This window comes from Nomascus leucogenys, chromosome 8, assembly GCF_006542625.1.
Source record: "Nomascus leucogenys isolate Asia chromosome 8, Asia_NLE_v1, whole genome shotgun sequence".
Classification (NCBI taxonomy): domain Eukaryota; kingdom Metazoa; phylum Chordata; class Mammalia; order Primates; family Hylobatidae; genus Nomascus; species Nomascus leucogenys.
This window is the reverse complement of record NC_044388.1, coordinates 103,156,786-103,170,286: the sequence shown is the minus strand read 5'-3', so window position 1 is coordinate 103,170,286 and position 13,501 is coordinate 103,156,786. Positions and strand designations below refer to the sequence as shown.

The window sequence follows — 13,501 nt, the reverse complement described above, 5'->3', positions numbered from 1 at the left end:
TCAAGAGTATATTTTGGATACAAGTCCTTTATCAGATATGTGTTTTGCAAATATTTTCTCCCAATCTGTGGTAAGTCTTTTAATTCTCTTTACCATGTGTTTTGCAGGGTGAAAAAATTTAATTTTCATAAAGTCCCAACTTATTTTTTCTTTCATGAATTGTGCTTTTGGTGTTTTATCTGATAACTCATTAACAAATCCAAGGTCATACAGGTTTTCTTCTATGTTTTCTCCTAGTTTTGTCTTTTACATTTAGGCCTGTGATCCATTTTCAATTAATTTTTAGGAAAGGTCTAAGGTCTGTGTCTAGGTTTTTTTTTTTTTTTTTTACATATACACACAAATATTTAAATTCTTCCAGCACCACTTGTCCTTTCTCCACTGAATGCCCTTGTACCTTTATCAAAGATCAGCTGACCATATTTATGTAGGTCTATTTATCAGCTCCAACGACCTATGGGGCCAATTCTTTTGCCAATACCATGCTGTCTTGATAACTGTAGCTTTATAGTAAGTACTGAAATCAGGTAGAGTGAGTCTTCCAATTTTGTTCTTTTTCAGTATTGTGTTGATATTTGTAAAACAGCTTTCTAGGATTTTGATTGGGATTGCACTGAATCTATTGACCAAGTTGGGAAGAACTGACATCTTAACAGTATTGAGTCTTCCATTCCATGAAGATGGAGTATTTCTCTATTTATTTAGCTCCACTTTGATTTCTTTTATCAGTTTTTGAGGTTTCCACATTAACAGAACCTGTACATATTTTGTTAGAGGTATATCTAAGTTTTATGGTTTTTTTGGTGATATTGTAAACGGTATTGTTTGTTAACTTCAAATTGCAGTTCCTCATTGCTGGTCTAGAGGAAATCAATTGACTCTTGTATACTGGCCTGTGTCCTGCAACTCTGCTTACTCACTTCTTAGTTCCAGGAGTATTTTTGGAGATTTCTTTGGAATTTTCTATCTAGATAATCATGTCACCTATGTATAAAGGTCGTTTTACTTCTTCCTTTCCAATCCGTATACATTTTAGTTATTTATTTTCTTGTCTTACTGCACTAGCCAGGACTTGCAGTAAGATGTTGTACAGAACAGATGAGAGCACATCCTTGCCTTGTTCCCAATCTTAGGTATTCAGTGTCTTACCATTATGTATGATGTTGGCTGAAGGACTTTTGTAGATTTCTTTATCAAGTTGAAGAAGTTCTGTTCTATTCCTAATTGGCTATTTTTTTTTAAATTATGAGTACTGGACTTTGTCAGATGCTTTTTCAGGTCAAATGATATAATAATATGATTTTTCTACCCTAGCCTATTGTACAGTGGATTACATTAATTGATTTCCAATTGCTGAAGGAGCCAAACACACCCGGAGCATATCCCCAGTGGGTCATGGTGCTAATAAACTTTTAATACACGTAAGCTATTATTAACACTATTATTGTTATAGTGGTATAGCTAGCACTGGCATTTAGCTACTGAGGACTATAATGTCTGGGAAATGCCACGGCGGAATTATAAAAAAACAGAATAGCTATGGACACAACTTTATTCAGTTAACCAACTATGAATAAAAACAATCAAAGAATAAAACAAAAAAAAAAAACAACAAGAAAAATCCAGGTTTAAGAATACTATCATTTCTTATGAAAAATCTACTTTTGTCACAAATTTCTCCTAAGTCCATTCACAGTTTTCTTAGAAACCAAGAGTTTGAAAGAATCTTAGAGGTCCCATCTACTACCTGCCCTGACAGCTGGATGGTGTTCTACAGTAATAAAGCCCTTGTCTGGTCTCTGCCTCAGCCTTCATGGTTAAGAAACTTATTAGGAGAAGGCCAACTGCCTCCCCATTTCCATCCCTTGGGCCCTGTACTTATTGACCAGGCCCCATAGATTATGTTTAATACAGCTTCCCCATTAAGAACTCCTCAATTGCTTGAAAACCTTGATGACCTTCTCCCTGAGTCTTCTCACTCACAGATCCTCCACCTATCCCTGTATAACATGTTTTCTTTCCTCTACTCTTCTAGTCACTGTAATACTTACATGCCACTCCTGTGTGATAATTCCCACCCTCACCCCTCATGTGAGGCACCCAGAACCAGACGTAACTGTCCAAGAGTGGTCTGGATAAAGCTGAGAAAAGCAAGATTACTACACACATATTGGAATGCCTAAAACACAAAATAGCTGACAATATCAATTGCTGGCAAGGATTGAAGCCACACACTCATTCATTGCTGGTGAGAATACAAACTGGGACAGACACAATCTAGCTTGTGCTCCTAGGTATATACCCAGCTGATTTGAAAATCTGGCCGAGTGCAGCGGCTCACGCCTGGAATCCCAGCACTTTAGGAGGCCGAGGTGGGCAGATCATGAGGTCAGGAGTTCGAAACCAACCTGGCGAACATGGTGAAACCCCGTCTCTACTAAAAATACAAAAATTAGCTGGGTGTGGTGGCGTGCACCTAGCTATTCCAGAAGCTGAGGGAGGAGAATTGCTTAAATCCGGGAGGCGGAGGTTGCAGTGATCCGAGATCACGCCACTGCACTCCAGCCTGGGCAACAGAGTAAGACTCCACCTCGGGGAAAAAAAAAAGAAAGAAAGAAAACTTTGGTACACACGCACACACACACACACAGACACACGCACACACACACACAAATGTTTGTAGCAGCTTTATTCATAGTTGTCAAAACTGGAAGTAACTAAGTAACTGAGATGTCCTTCAGCAGGTGAATGGATGAACAAACCATGGATGGTAAATCCATACAATGGAATATACACATAAAAAGAGCTGTCAAGACATACAAAGTAATATAAAGACATGGATGAATGTTAACTACACATCGCTAAGTGAAAAAAGTCCGTGTGAAAAGGCTACATGTTTATGATTCCACGGTAGAGATGGTAAACAGATTAGGATCTGGATTGCTATCTTCCTCTCCATATCAATCCTGCCTTCTTCCTTGGGCAACTTCAACATCACTGCAAATGACCCTGGCCTCAGATCCCTTGAGCACTTCAACTTTAGCAACTAGACCTCCCTACCACCTCAGCCACCTCTTTCTTCTTGATTTCCCAGATCTGCTCTGTGTCAGAAAACTTCAGTTCCATCTGGGGCCACGATCTTTAAACATTCTAGTCCTTACTCTCTCCTTGATCCCCACTGTGTCAGACCTTTCCTCTCACCACGTCTTGGATTCCCTGGCAGCCCTTTTCCTTGGCATCCTTTTCCTCTTAAGCAGACCAATCCCCTATCATTTGTCACTTCAGCCTTTTCTTTTCTTTTGAGACAGCGTTTCGCTCTGTCGCCCAGGCTGGCGTGCAATGGTGCAATCTCGGCTCACTGCAACCACCGCCCCCCAAGGGCAGGCAATTCTCCTGCCTCAGCCTCCCGAGTAGCTTGGACTGCAGGTGTGCACCACCACACCCAGCTAATTTTTGTATTTTTAGTAGAAATGGGATTTCGCCACGTAGGCCAGGCTGGTCTTGAACTCCTGACCTCAGACGATCCACTTGCCTTGGCCTCCCGAAGTGCTGGGATTCCAGGCATGAGCCAGCATGCCCGGCCTACTTCAGCCTTTTCTTTGCCACTAGTTTAACTTCCCTTGCATCTTGATCCTTCCAAAAAATCTGCTTTGCCAACCCCTAAGGGGTTGGGTCTAACCATTTGCTCTTCCATGCACCTACTCTTAGGCTAAGAAGTGCAACTAGAGAAAACCATCTACTACCCACATGCACTGGGGCCACTTAGAAAATCACAATCTCTATTTCATCTGGGCCACCATCACTGCCCAAGAGTCTTGCTGTATTTCCAGAGTCAGCTCTCTCTCCTTTCCTGTGAAGCAGATTTTTTCAAGCTTTCCCCAAACCCATCAATCTTCTCACCCCACTCCTTCCCCCTTTCCCTCCCATTTCACTGATGAAGAAAAGCCATCACTCTCCTTGTATTGCACCTACAAATGGGTCTACATCTGCCCCTTTCCTTTCTGCTGACTCATCTCTTACATTGAAGAGGCACCCAGGTCTTGGCTTCTTCCACCTTTTCTGAGACTTTACCTCATTAAGTACTTCCTCTCTTTCCTCATCTTTAACTTTTCCAGGTCCACTGGCTCCTTCACATCCTTAAGGTTCCGCTCACTTCAAAGAAGAAAAAAGCATGCAACCACCTCCCAGGACTTCTTTGACTACTCCACTCTCCAGCCACTCCCTTCTCAGCTCCCCTTGGAGCCACTGTTGTTAAGAATCACTTACACCTGCTCTTTTATATACCACTCAACCTGCTACATCCCTGCAAAACTGCCCTTGCTGCTAAAATCAAAGGACTCTTTTTCAGCCCTGTCTTAGATGACTCATTCTGTAGCATTCCCTCATTTCTGAAACACTGATTTCCAGATACTGCCCTTTCCATATCACCAAGTGTTCTGCTCCCAGGCTGCTCTCTCTCTGCCTCCTGTGTGGCCTCCTCTCCTCTGCCCATCCCTTAAATGTCAGCAATCCTCAGGTACTCACTTGGGCCTCTGTTTCTCCTTGGATGATTTCACTGACCCCGGGCCTTCAAATGCAGATGACTCCAATATTTGCATCCCCAGACTGGACCTTTCCCCGACTTCCAGACTCAAATATCCAATGACCTCCTGCATACTTCATCCCACATGTCCAAACCTAACTCATCTCCAACTCTCAAAACTGCTCCTCCTTTGTGTTCACTGTCTCAAGTGAACTGCCAAATACCAAAAGAGGACCCTCTTTTACTCTTCTCTGTCATTTCGCTCCATAACCAATCAATCACCAAGGGCTGTCATTTTGTCTTCTAGTATTTTCTTGTGCCCAGCCAGTTTACAGCTCCAATCCCTCATGCAGATTGATGGAACAGACCCCACTCTGGCCTCCCTTGCTCCTGAACATGCCTCTCCTCTGGTTTCCCTGCCCTAGCATGGATTCCCCTGGACTGGAATCGCCTCCATCATGTTTGCCTCCCGCACTCGACTATGAGCTGACAATGGCAAGGGCGACAACTTGTTTATTGTTGACCCCCTGAACCAGCACAGAGCCTAGTACATATTCAGTCAATGACTACTGAATACATAAATGAATATAACTACAGTAATGAGCCTCACATAAAACGGAGTATTACACAATGAGGAAAGAGTAACTGTTTAGAGATAGCATGTGGAAGACAGGAGAGTGCTAACATTGTCTCCCAGCCCTGTGATAAATTAGGTTTGGAAAAGCAGAAGGTTCTATTAGAAAAATGTTCAGAAAAAAACAGAAGGCCCCTTAAGCAGAGGAATTCACAAGCTATGTAAATTTGAGGAAGTTGTTTCACTTTGCAGAGCCTCCGTTTCTTTATCCATGAAATGAGTATAAAATATCTATCTCATTAGGCACGTGAAAATTGAATTAGATAGCACGGGTAAAATGCTTAGCATAGTATCTGACTCAGTAAGTTCAGCATAAGCACTCAATAAATGTTTTTAAAATAGTTTCAATTAAAGCCAAGAGGAAGCAGAAACATTCAGTGACTAGGCTCATGAGCATGGGAGTTCAGAGGGCAGACACGACTTGAGAGTGACAAGGTTATCAACGGAATGGATTGGGGAGAAAGCTCAGAGCAGACTGGAAGAGTACAAGAGAAAAGAAGGTCTATGACAACTATCTGTCTTCCTTTCTGGCCCTCATTCACAGCTTCTTCCTTCCAGAACACCCTGATTTTCCTTGAGGAAATACCCCTTCTCCATTCTCAGTCCATGTGGCCTAGGCCTACCATCTCTCCTCCATAGGAAGGACTGTTTCCAAGACCTGGTCAATCAGAGCTTCATGTCTTCCTGGTCAGAGTGATTAGATCATAACAAACAAAATGGGCCACAAGCCAGGGGAATCTGAGCCACTGAGTCTCAATTCCAGGGCATCAGATAGAGCTACTGAAAAAGCAGCATGTCTTTTCTCCTGAGGTTGCCCTCGGAATATGATACAAGCCTGGAATTGTTGCTAGCCATCCTGCAACCACAGGGGGAGGCTATCTGAGGTGGAACCAGCTCAGAGGAAAGCAGAACCTGGAGGTGGAGAGAGCAAGACCAAGTTCAGATGGTACTGTCCCCACTGCCTAGATTCAGCAATATTTGAAGTCAGTATCTCCCTAGATTTAGTTGTTATACATAAGCCATGAAGCTCTCTTTTGTGCTTACCTGAGTTTGAGCTGGGGTTTCAGTCATTAGGAACTATAAAATGTGTCCATGAGAAAAGCTGGGAACATTTGGCCCTGTCCAGTCTCCATGAATATAAAAAGGACCTGAGACCCAAAGAGAGGAGCGGCCTTAAAGCAGGTTAGCAGCACAGCCTAGACTAGAACCACGTTTCTCCCAATTCCCTCTGCACCTTTTCCAAAACTTTCAGCATCTTTGTGATACAAGCCCAACCTTGCACTTAGACCCAAGCCTGTTGGTCTGGTCTTAACCTTCCTTTCAGCTCATAGCTCCCACTACTCTGTCCCTTTGTTTAAGCTTACATGGAATGTTTACTAAGTGTCAAGTACTGGGGTAATCCGTTTATATTCATGATTCTTGTTCAGTCTTCAAAATCCACTTGAAATTATTCTTCCTGTTTTACAAATGAGGACTATGAGGCTGAGAAAGGCCAAAAGCCAACCCAAGATCACACAGCTAATAAGTTGTTGCGATAAGACTCACACCCAGGCCTGTTGGATTCCCTGAGACACAGCTTCTCAGTCTATTGTCCTCAGACCCATAAATGTCCACACATAAACTTTAGGAAGGCAGTGAACACCCTAAAATTAATGCAAATTTGTATATCTGTGCAGTTTTCTGGAGGAACATTCATATGTGATACTGTCAGATTCTCAAAAGAACCCAAGACCCAAAAAAGATTGAGAACTTCTGTGCTACACGGTGTATTCCTTGGGGTTGTAACATAGGCTGGCTCATAAAAGACCTTTAGTGAACTTGGCCAAACTCTTCCATCTCAGCCACTCTATGAGCAAATCCCAAGGGACTCAGATCCCATGGAGAAGCAGGCAAGCACTAGCCACCGGGTTTCTGTTTGGCCACAAGAAGCCTCAAATCCCCTGGCAACCTCCTCCCAATCAGCTGATCTTCACATTTCTCTTTTCTTCTCCCAAAACATTTGGATGCTTACTACATGCCAGACATTGTGCTAAACCTCTTCATATTCCATTTATTCTTCATAATAACAGTGCAAGGAGAGCACTACTATTATTCTCAGTTACAGAAAAGAAAGCTGAGGCTCAGACAGGTAAGTGAACTGCTTTCTTTTATTTGGAGTCTGATAAGTCTTGTTCTCACACATAAAATTCTGCCAGGAAGGGACGCCAACAAGTTCATCCCAAAGAAGGCAGCCCCAATGGCTGATCAGGCCTGGCCTCCAGCCAATTTTCAAACCAGAGCTACCAGGGCTATGTCCAGGAGCTGCTGGCTCTCCGACTGGCTGATGGGCCAGCAGGAAGACCATTTCCCAGAGCATTGTTAGAAAAAAAATGTGACTTTGCTTCTGGCTCATTTCATCACTTGGTCTGAGCTGGACACAACACAATTGTTCACAGAATAAGCCACACCGCCTTTGCCAAGTTGACCTGGCATCCACATGCAAAGCAGATTGATCCACAAGCAAAGCAAAACAGAGCTCCCTCCTCTGGGAGCTCTGTGGCTGGTCAGAGGTGGGGACTGAGTTGGCTCCCAGTCAAATAGTTTTGTTAAGGAAACTAAGATTCCCTGACAAAATCCTCACACTTTTTTTTTTTTTTTTTTAATTAAAGACTAAGCTCAGTTGAAAAGAGACGATTTTTCAAAACAAAGAAAAAAGAAGCAAAAGACTTTGGAACTTCTCTTTTCAAAACAAACAGTGTGCAGCCCCTACTCCAGATGCACCTAGGTCTTTCTTGGTTCCTACTATATCTCATCAAATAATAATAATGCTAATTCCAGCCCCAATCTTCAAACTACAAGCTGGTGCCTTTCTGAGGATCCCGATGGACTTGGGGTGGAAGGTCAAGGCTGGAGAAGCCTGGAGAGGGTTGAGCAACAGTGATGCACAAGACCAAGCATTTCCGAGAGAGAAGGCCCAGCTGGAGAGAGGGCCCAAAGGGAATCCAGGCCCCATCACCCAGAGGGCCAGTCATACATACTATGCAACCTCTAGGCCACTGGCCTCATTTGAAACCAGAAAAATAAGAATGAAGGAAATCTGTCAACAGTACAATTTGGGGCTTTGGTTTGCATGCCTTCTCCTGAAGATCATGCAGGTCTGGCTGAGAAATAAAGACACCCTACCTCCCTCAGTTGATCCAAGTCTCCAATCATCATTCCAGATCTTCATACCTGGAGCACAGGTTCTTGTTGGACCAAGTCAGTTTAAAGTAGTGCAAGGCCAGGGAACAGGCCATCAGGAATTCAAGAAAGTTCAATTTAAAAAGTACTTCCTGAGCACCTCATCTATTCGTTCCATATACAGTTAATGAGGGTCTATGATATGCCTGACATTGGGCAAGGTGGTGGGGGACACAGTAATGAACAAGATAGACATGCTCATGGGGCTCCCAGGCCAGCAAGGAAGGTGGAGACTACAGAGTTATACAACATGAGGACAAATTAATAAAGGACCACATGGAGTACAGGGTACAATGTGGGGATATGTGAACTCATACGGGCTGGGGATTCAGGGAAGACTCCCCGAAGAAATGACATTCAGGCTGAGATCTGATTGGAAGTTGAACAGGGAGGAAGGATTCTGGGCTGTGAAGACCACACACACGGGGCCTGACAGGACAGAGATAAGGTATATCAGGTAAGAGAAGGAAGGCCAGGAGGAGGGAAAAGAGATGAGGCTGGAGGGGTGGACATAAGCGAGATCCACCATGCTGAACCTTGCAAAGCATATTAAGGTACCTGAACCTTAGCTTAAGTGAAACTGGAAGTCACTGAAGTGATTTAAGCATAGGAAAGGTATGTTCAGTTCCACCTGCTCTGTGAAAATGGACTATAATGGCACAAAACTGGATAAAGGTGGGGGACTCAGGAAAAGAAGCTGAATCTGGGGCCAGGTACCTGGGAGACAGCTTTGCGGGGGCGGGGGTGGGGGGGCTCGCAGCCTATAGGGGACAGCAGCAGATTGCTCTCTGGATAGGCACATGCAAGGGGTGTTGCTTACCTGGTTAAACCTCCGGGTAAAGGCCACAACGTTAGGGGCAAGACTGTGTTTCTCCTTCTTACTCCATCCACAGCTGGCTAGTTCCTAGGAAGCACAGAATGAATTTCAACAGTGATTCTAGTTGGGATGCAAAATACACCAGGGGCATCAAATGGGAACATGAGCATGCATGAAGGTGGGAAAGGGCTGACACCTTGGCTGTTCCCATCTTTACCAGGTGGGAGAGGAGGGCTGGGTTTGTAGGTGACGGTGCAGCCTGGGACTACCAGAAGTGAGGATAAGTGGAATACTTTTCTCCACAACTCTGGCCATGTTTCCCAGGATTTCTGTGCCAAAAGAAATCCACTGCCACTCTGCCAGCTTCTCTAAGACCAGAAGTCCTTCTTACAATGCAAATTGTCTGAGGGGGCACAGAAATGTTTTAACCAGCAGAACTCATCCCCACATAGTTGTGATGCCAGGGCTCCATTAAAAAATCTCAGATTTCACTGGCCACATGACATCATCCATTCCTGGTGTGAGGCAAAGTCTCAGTCCAAGCCTACTGCAATCAGAGAAGCTTCTGGTATGACCTCAGATTCTGTCCTGAAGTTGGCCCCTCCAATCCCTCATATAACCAAAAGCATGCAGAAGGAAAGGTCCCCTTTAATATCTTGTCCAGGGGCCTTGTCTCTTTTTTTCCACTACGTTTAGCATTATAATTTGAAAAACTGAATTATCTAGATTTTATTTATCAGTAAGGCTGGCTCTTAGCCAAGGGATGAAAGCTGGACACAACAGGACCAATCTAATAGGATTACTTGGTGTTACAAAAAAGGACCAAGGAGAAGCCGTCATCCAAATGCCCAGCATTCTCAGCTTGTGCCTTGTGGAGCCCTGACACAGACTAGAGGAAAGGTAGCAAAGGTTGCAAATTCTGAAATTCTCCACCTGTAAGTTACAAGACCGCCTTTTAATTCCTACTGGGCCTCAGTATTACTGATAACATTGTTTTTTGCCATTCACCTAGAGTTTTCGTAAGATCTTTAGTGAGAGGCAGCTACCCAGCAGCTACAATAGATATAGATCAGGGGTCTCCTAGGAAAGGAGGGAGAGGAGCAGTAGGAACAGCCCAGGACAAAACTGGCCACTAGCAGTCACGTCTGAAGGGCCACGCCTGTCAAACACACCTTAGGACCTGACAAACAGCCACAGACAGGGTCTTGGTGGAAGCCTGGCTAAAGGCAACAGCGGCTCCTGGTCAAAAGATGAATGCCCTGGACTTAGGAACACAGAGGAACCGGCCAGGAGCCGAGACGCCTCCTCCTGGTGCCTCACTTCTGTCCTGAAAGTCACCCACACAAGAGAACACAAACAACCTGGAACCTGCCATGTCCTTCACACCCTCACAACTTAGACTCAAGTAACAGCAATGACAACAGAATTCACTGGTGCTACCATTTAGCAAGAATTCCCCACACAGCAGGCGCTGGACAGGGCATCTCACCTATGTCATCTCTTGTAATTCTCGCCACATCCATTTTAATAAAGAGGTTTCTTTCTCTTGGATGAATATTGTGACTCTACTTCTTTTCAAAAGCAGAGATGAATCTCTTTAAGTTGTAGAAGTTATAGCTCTTTACTATGATTCTTCTTATTCTGATGACATATATTTGCACTTGGTTTCTTTTTTTAATTTTTATTTTTGTAGAGATGGGGGGCTCACTGTGTTGCCCAGGTTGGTCTCAAATTCCTGGCCTTAAGCGATCTTCTTGCTTTGGCCTCCAAAAGGGCTGGGATTACAGGCATGAGCCACTGCACCCAGCCTATGTTCGGTTTCAAATGTATGTTTGACCTACCTCAGTTACATGTACTATCTCCCTCTCTTTAAAACACATACTTGAATCACTTTGCAAATATATGTTATTATTGCCCTTTTAAAGTTTGTTTGTGAAGACAAAGGCCTCTCTCCCCAGTGAATCACAAAGCCAGTCCTGGAAAAGTATGGGTTTATAATCAAATATAAAACCCAACTCATAAAACTGATGTTTCAGGACTGAGGCATAGTTGTTGCTCAATTTCTAGCTGATAATTGCTCCCTTTGTATTTTTCCTGAATTTTCGAATAAATAGCAGAAGTCGTGTGTGTGTGCACGCGCACGTGTGCATATGTGAATTTAATTCAGACTCTGTAGTCTTATTTCCACACCATAATAACTTCAGACAACACCCAGAAAGGGAGCAGTGTGGACCCCAGGGTCAGATCCTGGCTGGCCATACCCCAGCTACACGATGCTTATCTTCTTAGAACTTCTAGTTTCTCATCTTAAAGTGGGTATGATACTATATTTATCTGTGAAGCTCATTATAACAATTAAATGAGATTAAGACATGCAAAGCACATAGCACGTGACAGGTACTTGATAAAGGTTACCTGCCTTCCTCTTCCCAGGGCCACGCTGCTGTTAAGCAACAAGGCAGTATTCAGACTCAGCTTGAACGCCAAACGTCTTCTTTTTCCCACACCATTCTCTCTTTACTGTCTTGAATTATTAACAAAAATCTATTATTATTTCTCTTTCATTTTGCTGATATCATGCAGGCAAGAACCAGTTGGTACTTAATACATCTTCCCTAAATTTACTTGGTTTGAACATTTCTAAGACCCTAATTCAAAAACTCTATGTGGAGTTATTGGGTTTTGACAATTTCCTAAGGAACCTTTCACACTGGAATGCACATAACATTTAAAATTAAAACATCAGCAGAGTAAAACATTATGTTTGAGAAGCACTTTGATAAAATGGATGGAGCAAAGGATTTTGAGCCAAAATATCTTGCTCTGAATCCCAGACCATGTCACTTATTTCCTGGGAAACTCCAGACAAATCATCTCTCTTGGCATCAGTTCCTTCAGTACTAAATATGAAGATGCTGTAGCTAACCCCATAGAATTGTGATGGAGACTGAAGGAGGCAGAGCCTGACAAGGGAGGTGACATGCGGGGCACAGGGCCTGGCTGGCAGTAGATGCTCAAGCAGCCTCTGTTGAATGAATGAAGCATGAGCACTCCTCAGTGTGAAGACCTCCCAAATTCAGCACAGATTTATCACAATGTCAGAAGAAATAAGACCATTCTATCTGTGCTAAAACAAGTACTGGGCCTGACCGCTTTGGCACAGTTCCTCTTCTGTGTTTGGCCTTACAGGATTACAAGAGATTCCATCCGTGTTAAGTGGGTTTAGGAAAATGTGAAGTAATAGAACAAAACTCTTTCAGTCACTAATGCCTAAAAAAGGTCCACACTGTGGAACTTATTTGAGTGTAATTTAGTTAAAATTGACCAGAGGAGACAAGGCTGATACTAGAAGGGAGACAAGGGTTTGGGATGAGCCCAGTACGGCCCTGGTAGCTCTGTGTCTGTGGTGAGCCAATGAGCTGCCCAGGGACTGTTGCACAGCCCTTCCCATGGGCGCTGAGGCCCACATCTTGCCCAGGCGGTCCCTGGCCCTGACTTCATGGCTGAGCTGACTGGATGTGAGGGGACTAAGAGCCTGTGCAGTCTTTTGGCAGGTGCTGCTGAGACCTTCTTCCTGTCACCAGGGTGTTCCTCAGGCTCATCAGGGAAAAACAGATGCTATGAGAAGAAAACTTCCTGCCACCAAACTTAAATGTCCTTGCATCCTCTCCCTCCTTCTAGCTTTAATGAAACAGGGGCTTCTTTCGCTCTCTTCCTGCCCCCATCCCACCCCTCTGCCTTCTCAGAGACCTTACTCTGATGCCCTCTGTCATCCCTGTACCTTCCACGTCTTCCTCTCCAATTTCTCCTTCCTGCTAGCATTTTAACATGCATTAAGCTTCTCCCATTAATATTAATAACAATAAAAAACACCTCTCCCAGACCCTGCCCCCTCCAGCTCCTGCTCACTCTTCTCCCTTGCAAGAGAATGACTTAAACTCACTCCCCTCTCCTACCTGCCTTCCCTGCTCCCTGCTCCCCTGTAACTGTTCCTTCCCCTAAGACAACTTCCCAACTAGGAAATCAGTGCCCCATCACCGGCTGCTCTTGGCCCCCACCATATATGTTGTCCTCTGCCTTGCCTTTGCACACTGTGTTCTCCTGTTGTCTCCCCACCTTTCGGGCCCCTCACTCTTAGTCTTATTTTCCGGCTGCTCTTCTCTTTTCTGACACAATCTCCACCTCAACTTATCCAAGGTCATCTTCTACATTCTTCTATATTTCTCCCTAGAAGATCACATATACTGACTGTTGTGGCTTCAACTACATGTCTGTGTCCAGCCCAAGTTTCTCTCCTGAGCTCCCGTCC

The 13,501-nt window shown here is 44.1% G+C and overlaps 1 protein-coding gene across 9 annotated transcripts in view; it reads right to left on the bottom strand.

The window, feature by feature from the left end:
• RALGPS1 (Ral GEF with PH domain and SH3 binding motif 1) overlaps positions 1-13,501 on the bottom strand; it is a 300,052-nt gene that overhangs the window by 181,168 nt on the left and 105,383 nt on the right. For all 9 annotated transcript variants that reach the window (XM_030817835.1, XM_030817841.1, XM_030817832.1 and 6 more), the window contains exon 5: positions 9,196-9,279. In XM_030817835.1, the coding sequence (XP_030673695.1) occupies positions 9,196-9,279 (84 nt within the window). The remainder of the gene's footprint in view (positions 1-9,195; positions 9,280-13,501) is intronic.